General features: G+C 37.6%; 1 protein-coding gene across 1 annotated transcript; it reads right to left on the bottom strand.

Moving 5' to 3' along the window:
• Positions 1-540: 540 nt before the first annotated feature.
• On the bottom strand, positions 541-8386 carry LOC110464711 (frizzled-9-like). Its single transcript, XM_021520069.1, has one exon. The coding sequence runs from the start codon at positions 8002-8004 to the stop codon at positions 6190-6192; it is 1815 nt and encodes a 604-aa protein (XP_021375744.1). The 5' UTR covers positions 8005-8386; the 3' UTR covers positions 541-6189.
• Between the last annotated feature and the right edge of the window lie 584 nt (positions 8387-8970).

The raw sequence follows: 8970 nt of genomic DNA, 5'->3' as shown, positions 1-8970 counted from the left end.
CTATATCAAAATAAAGCATCACGCTTATAAGCGATGGTACTTTGTTGCCAGACTTCATTGTCAAATTATCCAATCCCCGGTCTTAACATAAACAACAACTGAAATATGCACCAGTGTTAACATAAACAACACCAACTGAAATATGTACCAGTGTTAACATAAACACCAAATGAAATATGTACCAGTGTTAACATAAACAACACCAAACTAAATATGTACCAGTGTTAACATAAACAACACCAAACTAAATATGTACCAGTGTTAACATAAACAACACCAAACTAAATATGTAATGAAGACGAGCAACGCTTTTGAGATGTAATACTTATTATATCGCTATCCGATTTATAGGACTGTTACTTTGGATATACAGTTCATGTCATTATCGGCCAACTGTACACAGCGTTATGTTTATGACGTCAATGTTATAATGACGTGTAATCATCAGACAAGATATATGTTCTCTTAAACAGTTAACTGTGTTAAGGTGATATAGCGGCAACGGTATCATACAGATGAACATAAGCATGAACTCTATTATTTAGAAAAACAATATTTTATTAATAAACTTTTTTTGCCATAGTACAATATCAACAACTTTGAAAAGATTGCCTCCTAATAGGGTGGCCTTATAATGCAATGCTGACACCCTGTCTCGAGAGGAGCCTTCCAAGTCGCTCTAATTATTGCTTCCAAGATCAACCACCAAGGGACGCTTTTCTCAAGACAGGACGCCTTTAAATCAGTGTTTTACAAAACTGTTTTAAAGATGCAACTATCTGTCGCATCTAGCACTATAATAATTATACATTAATGTACTTTTTCATAATTTCACAAACATACACATTTATCATTTGACATACATCCTTCACGTTTAAAACTTCCACAGTTTAGTACTACCCGTGTACCTCGAATCCAAGTGCCCACACATTAAACATCAAGTGCTCCTCACATCTCAAACCAAATGTATCTCGCATCAACTTCCGTTCACATCTCACACCAACTTCCGGTCATACGTCACTAATGGGTTTTGGCATTTTTTTGTAGTTCATCATAACAGAATGAATGCCGTGTTTACATAATAAAACACAGTTATTTAGAAATTTGTGTCTGCTTACTCGGGGAAACAAACATTTTATATAAACAACTCGAAACAAAAGTTCTTAAGATGGAAATGACCTAAATACTACAACAAATTAACACCAGGAAACCCGTTAATCCGCAATATAGAATCCTCAAGATTAATAACCAGTAATCGTTACATAGAAAGTCACTCAGTTACCGTGTAACACTGTTCAGGTAGCGCATTAATATTCGGATTAAAGAGTTTCCTTCGTTAAATTGTGACTCTTTGTGATCTAGGTAAACAATAAATAACTGAAAAAATATCGGGCAATATTTCGCTTGAAATCTGTGTCGACCTACATAGCGTGATAGGAAGAGTTTACATCTGAACAAAGCGGGTTGATCGGCGACATCAAAGTACGACTCTTACAATGTCTGCCGATTAAATCCATTTAACGTATGAATATATTTCTAATTTTCCAGGACATCGAAATGAAATTGTATAGACAACTAGTCATAGCTGTATTTAAACAGAAGTAGTAGTTTATATCTAGATAGTGTGAAACACGTGCTTAACCCCTGCAGTGTGGACTGGCTACGTACGTCAAACGTTTCCTTTGTCGGAGAAAGTTATTCTCCAAATGATATAAAAGGCTGCTTCATCATTAGTAATAATTTATTTACCTTGGCGATATATGAATTATTTTACATGAAAATAAGTTAAATAAATACCAAAGTACATATAAAATTTTAATATGTTTCCTGACAATTTATACGTTAATGTGAAATTCCTATGTGGTGTATTTGTGCGAGTCCAGTGATCCAGGCCTGAAGAACACTGTGATTTATGTGTGTTTATTTCCCCTTGAACGTCAGGTTCGGGGTTTCATTAGCACGGCGAATATCATAAATACTATTTTTGTTGATTTTGGGCAGATAAATCATGATGAAAGATCTACAAGGCCATGGAACGGAACAGTATCGACAAAAACAAACATGTTTGCTTTCATGAAGCAGACTGTTGAAAAAATATTTAGTGTAGTACTTTTAGATCAAAGACTTATCATAAATCTATGCTCATATTTGTTGAGAGGTAATGGCCCTCCCAGGACAAAGCTATTCAGCGCCATTGTTATAAATCGTTTAAGTGCCCAGAATAAATACGATTTTCTATTCGAACCACATAATGAATACGGCTTCAATATTTCGATTCCATAATACTAAGGTTTACAATCTTCTGACGATCCTTTATAAAATAATTTCACTAAAAAGCCTAGCCTATACCAATACCCTCTACAGGTAAAAAGTACCCATACCCTCTACAGGTAAAAAGTACCCATACCCTCTACAGGTAAAAAGTGTTGATAACTATCTGATTGACCTTGTATGAATGACGGTTAATTAAAACGACCGAAATCAATGAAAAATTGTTAGAAAAATGATAAAAATTGAAGCTAGATTCTAATTAGTGCACGAGATAACCATCCGACACATCTTTAGAAGTTAATTACAGTACTGTAGCTCTGTCTGTGTGTGTGTGTGTGTGTGTGTGTGTGTGTGTGTGTGAGGGGGGAGGGGTCCCATAGGGTTGGCAATTCTTTGCATGCTATACAAAAATCAAAATCAAAATTTCGAAGTTTATCGATTATTTGGACCTTATGTAACGCTAGTTTCACGAGAGGCCATATATTTCTCTGGGTACTATACTATCAAACTACAGTATCATAACGGTAGACAGAATTCATCTAGTTTATAGCAAGATCTAATAAAAAGATTGAGAATGACTTTTAACTGTTCCTCATACGCAGCCAGACACCAGCTGTTGACCAACGTCAATACTGACTCCCATGGATTTTGTTATCATATGTTGTACACATTTCATTTTCGGTGATTTAAATAAATAAAAAGTATGCCACGCAGTTTAGGTATATATTACAATATACTCGTCTGCATCTAAATAGCTAATGTTATGAATACATTAAACTTGTGCATGCGAGGTTAGGTTATGAGTGAGAAATGGCTTACACCCTTGCAGTAGATGGCGTATTAATTTGAATTAATTATCAGGACGTAGAAATAATTAAAAAATCTGACTTAACAGGCATATTAATTACGTTAATTATATACATTATGTCGACGTAGATTTGTGGTTATACGTGCTTTCTAAACGTCTAACATAAATAGAAATTCTTACCAAATCCGGAACAATAAAGCTGAATAGGAAGTATGCTTTTATATTAGAATTAACTGGACGTTATCGGTTAAAATGAAATGTTATACTAATGGCGCTTTGTGTAGACTACACAAGAGAAATTATTCAAATTAGTTATTTTACAACTATTCAATAATATTCATTAGATAGCAGTGAACAAATATTGCATTAACTTACACCTGTCCAGTAATTAAGATGGTATGCATATCACAAATTTGCCTGTAATATAGTCCGATCGCAGGCGAGTCATTTTCAAATTACTTTCATTTCATTGTATGCTATCTCTGGAATTTTCCACACAGTTTTGAACAGGCAGAAGTTTCAATGAGCCATGCATTTTCTTACGGGTGAAAAAAGTCCAACCGAAATTAATAAACTTGTTTCAAAATATATTTTTAAAGACCAGAGATATTTTTTACATTATTATAACCGGAGTTGGAGGAACAATAGGTGACGTACAGTAGATAATTACTATAACTGTTCGCCACATGTGCTACACTAGTAATGGAAAGTAAAGAGGGCTATTTCAGATAACTTACTATCATTATAATGTTAAGATACAGTCATACAATTTAGCCTCAAGTTAAAATCTAAATATTACTATTATAGTGACTTTTTCAATTCCTTATAAACATGTACATTACATGTATGTGAATTTAAAAATGGAATGGTTCACCCAACTTAACTGATTTAAAAACATATATATTTGAATTTGGGATTCCAAGAAAAAAAATGACTATTTCATTGATGTTCAATATTTGGACTCAAGTCTTAAAAGGACTATTTCGTGTTCTTGGTGATAACTGGTCTAGTATTAAAGCCTTATTTTTAACCTTCGGTAGAGAAAACAGTTTTATAATGTAAAATGTAAGACCTACAATTATTACATCCATGACTGCCCATGTAGTACCATCTATACACTAAGGAGTAGCGCCGTGAACCGCCTAGATACTACAGCTAATGCTGGGTACTCGCCGTCCAAAAACCAGCAACAAACATAAAAAGATGAAAAGAAACTATGAAATTAGTGGCAGCTGGGATAGCGGGTTTCTATCGAGTCCCCGCTGCCTTGGAGTGAAGCTTCGTCTGTAAGCTATCACACACTCATCAAAATGCCGTCCGCCTCAACCGTACCGGCCATTTGATCTCCAGCAAACCCAACAAAATGAAAGAAAAAACGTGGAATTTTCACAAAATTACTTAATTACTAAACCAAAGAAATATTGAATTATATCTTCAATGCTCCCCAAAAAAGTTGTGACTGAAAATAGCCGCGTACATTGCCGGTATTGTGGGTAGATGGTACACATATTGTTCTGGGTTTAATCTACACGGGAGCACAGTGTCATTAACGGAGGAAAAAAGAAAGTGTTCAGAACACATGGCAACCTTACCAATGATTGCATACACTTACCTCAAGTGGAAATATCATATTCACATGGAACAATAATAGGCTAGAAAATACCTACTTAATGGATGAAAAAAACGGTTCCTATTTCTTAGGGAAGTAAATAAAAATAATAAGCAACAGTACATTACGAGTAAATTACCGTGTCGTTGGCAGGGAAGCTACTTTTAGCAGAAGGAAACAATATACTGGAGATAGTATTATACATTACATCACTGTTAGGACTGTGTAGTTCCGTTAATACACAGAATTACAACAGATCACAATGATAAACAAAAATCGATCGCCTCTTCTCACCACGGGGCGAGATGCATCACTGGTCTGGAATATAAATAAAAACGTCTGCCTCATGCATAATTCTTGTTTGTTATAAATAATTCCTTATTTAGGAAAATAATTTATTTAAAACAGCAAGAGTGCACTGCTGGAGGGCTCATGAATATCATTTCAAATCGAGATGAGAAATTTATGACCGACGGAAAGAATTACACTCAAGTTTGACAATATTGTAATTGTTGGAGAGGTTTGAAATAAAAGCACTGCTTGGCACGGGTTTTAATTTAAAGTGACAAAAACATGAAACGTTATATTGAGCTTCTTTAAGATTAAATAAAATTATCTTTTTAGAAAAATGAAAAAAGAGAGAAGAGTGGTGGAACTCCGCCTATCGGTACAAAAGATATAGACAAAGCGTGGCCATTACAGGGCGATTATACCATTAGGCCGTGTAGAATGGGAGGGCATATCTTGTGTCCCTCGTTATACGTGACGACAATACGCCACTACTCCAGTGCACTGTTAAACCGATGTAGCGCACACCCGATAGCTCTGTGTAATGTTATACAACAACACTGTATTGTGACCCTAGGTAATGGCGCACACAACACAGATTCCACGTTGAAATATTAAACCCCTATTAGTAGCCTGGTTGATGGGTAGCCATAAAGCTAGAATTCCCTTTGCCAACTAGACCCTGTGGCACTCCAAATGCCTAAATGAAACCGCCATAAACAGCGTAATTAATCTACCTGTACCACCGCTACCTTACGACGTAATACTAACTCCACACCGGATGCAGGGGGGAATTTCTGCAAGTTTTGCTGTACAGGTAGTCCATATACCCAAGATAACAAATGCGATTTCACTATGTACATATGTAATATCGTGAACGATGGAGTTGAGCGTCTGATCAATTTGGGTGCTTTGTGAAATACTTTCATAAGAGCCTATTTTTTTTAATTTTAAAATATTAAAATCAAATATAGCAGCCATAAACACTGTGTTATAAACCCTAAATGTAACGCACTCGTATAACATTATACTGAGTAATATCCACTTGCAATATTGCAAAAAGGAAATTTCCAAAAAATCTGAAAGACTACCAATAATTTCCGCCAATTTCTCAGTCGCACATGAATTACACACACTCATTTAAAAAGCGGCACTTTTCTCACATTTATACACTTTTAAATCACACAGCTACACAAATACGCTGATACACAAGTTATACCCGTGACCCACTTGGTTTGGGAACATACTTTTGGCCATGTTGTGATTTCATCACTATGACAGGCGCCTGGTGGTACCCTGCAGTTCCTGCACCGTTAAAATTTGACTTCCGCCTGGTGAATCTCCGTGAACAAAAGTTACTCCACGATTTAGCAGTCTTGGAACTCCAAATCCACATCCCGCTCGTGATACCAACCACGAGGGACATGAAAATTTTCAGCATGTACACTTCCACTGTAGGTATGGATTTGTCCAGTGTGCAGTCTTTGTGGTTTTTTGACACACGACATGGCGCGTCCATCGACTGTTGTGTCCAAATAGGAAAATGCACGCGTTCATAAAAATAGCATCCAATTACACACGTGGCTGGTACCGTATACAGTACAGAGAAAACTCCAATTTTGGCCATTAACTTTTCCAGTTTTCTTATATTGGAACTTCCGTCCATTTTCAAATTGTTTCTGATACGGAACAAAGCTACGAATCCGGCTAAAATAAACATGGTGCCGGTAATCAAATACACAATTAATGGTGCTAAAACGAACCCTGTTAAAGCGGCCGGATCCTGGTTGCCCACAAAACAGAGACCGGTCAGTTCGTCTCCGTCCACTCGACGCATGGTCAGTATTATAATGGTCTTAATAGCAGGTATGGCCCAAGCAGCCAGGTGGAAGTAGCTGCTGAGGGCTTCTATTGCTTCCTGGCCCCACTTCCTACCTGCTGCCAAGAACCACGTGACGGTTAGTATCACCCACCACAGAGAACTCGCCATCCCGAAAAAATACAAGATTAAAAACACTATAATACACCAAGTACTTTCCAGTCCCTCTTGAATCAAGAACTCCGTTCCGTCTGGTGTTCTATCACAAGAAATCGCATTAGGACCTGTAATTGCACGGATCATGAACGCCATGGAGTAAATAGCGTAACACATGGATAGGAATATGATGGGTCTCTCCGGGTATTTAAATCTACTGGTATCGATGACAAAGGTTAGGAATGTCATCACTGTTGACAGACAGCATAAGGAAGCCCAAACAATAGTCCAAATCTCGGCAAATCGTTTGTCTTCTTGACGGAAGAAAACGTCAATGTTGCACTTAGGAGCACACGAATTGTTTCTGTCGATCTTCTCCACGTGCACATACCGGTCAGAACACTGGTGAGCTGGAGGTCTAGTTACCCGAACGCCTTTTTCTTTGATTACTTTTGTCTTGGAATTGTTTCCACCAAAATTTGGCATCTTTTTCTCCCTCCAACTCTCTAGAATCTTCCACCATTCAGCACTCTCAGCTTCCGACCCAAACATACCCGAGTCAAACTCGTGGTCCGACGTTACATTTGGAGCCTCCATGCACAAGTTTATAGGAGTCCGGTCGTCCTTGTTGGGAAGTTTGGAGCAGTCCAGCATCGGTGGCCACTCGAAGCTGAACCTACTGAGCAGGGGTTCACACTTAGTCCGTACTTCAATACACATAGAACGACAAACAGGTATGATAAAGGTCTCGTCGTCCATTTCCGTACACATGGGGGCGAACAGTGAACACAGGAAAAAACGCAACAGTCTTGAACAACCCAGTTGTACCAGTGGTAAAAATTGATGAATTTGAATAGCTGCATCTTTTTGGTTTGAATGTCCCACAAGATTTGGCATGCGAGTCAAATTGTATTTCATATCTAAACACATCGGGATAGTAATCCGCTCGCATCTTTGATAGTGGGTTCTTGTGTCAAACGGCGATATGCCGTGTACGGAGCCCGGGACAGCGTAGCAGACGACAAATAGAACACTTAAAATCCACATGTACATTTTGAATAATGCATTCACAAACGTCCGAATATGATTTGATATATCCCAACAGTACTATGTGTTAGTTTGATGAAGTTGTCTTTCACCACCACCAGTAGTAGAGTGTCGATATCTCGACGATAGACACATGCTCTCGGTGTGTGTGCAGAGGGCAGCCAACTGTGGGAGCGATATGGACACACTGTTTATAACTCTGACAGTATATCAGCGGGCCGGCTCGGGCTCGCTCTACTGTAAACACACAACACAGGCAACTAAGACGATCAATGCGCTGTGGAAATCATCGTACGAAATAATTTACCAGCGAATGATTCTCAGTATTACACACACCTACAACGTAAAACAAGTTTTCCTGGTGTAATGCAACCATCCACTGTTCTGAATACTTTTGTAAATAGAGTTTTATCTCCGTATACAATGCGGACTATTTCTTGTTGAACACGTAACATGCAAAATTGATATTCCGCACAAGAGGAGGCGTGGCTACAACCTCTTTGATATTAGCGGAAAGGCAAGTCCCCCCGGTGTCAATCATTGAGAGCTAGTGTTCCGTCCTTGTCTCCGCCCCTTGCTTGATCGTAGACTATTCTCTTTTTTAGTCAGAATGTTACTTTATTGAATTTATGATGAAGTATAGACAGATTGATTATTGTCGTTTGGACGTTATGTAACATACCTAACACACAGATACAAGGAGTATGTAGTTACCGGACAGATACACGGAGTATATAGTAACAGTGAAATCCCAATTTCTTTACGTTAGCTTTATACGAAGCATGTTAGGATGGAATTAGTGAGTAAACTTACAATATTCTTACAGGAAATAAATTGTGTTAACTACTCTGAAACCGGAATAATCCCGATTCCTACAGCAACGGAATTAAATTTGTATTGATTCTTAATTTGTATCGATTGAAGCTTATCAAATAAAAGAAAATAAGTTTTAAATGATGTTTCATGATAAGT

The sequence above is a fragment of the Mizuhopecten yessoensis genome, unplaced genomic scaffold (genome assembly GCF_002113885.1).
Source record: "Mizuhopecten yessoensis strain PY_sf001 unplaced genomic scaffold, ASM211388v2 scaffold11025, whole genome shotgun sequence".
In the NCBI taxonomy this organism is placed as follows: domain Eukaryota; kingdom Metazoa; phylum Mollusca; class Bivalvia; order Pectinida; family Pectinidae; genus Mizuhopecten; species Mizuhopecten yessoensis.
This window is presented reverse-complemented; position numbering and strand designations above follow the sequence as displayed.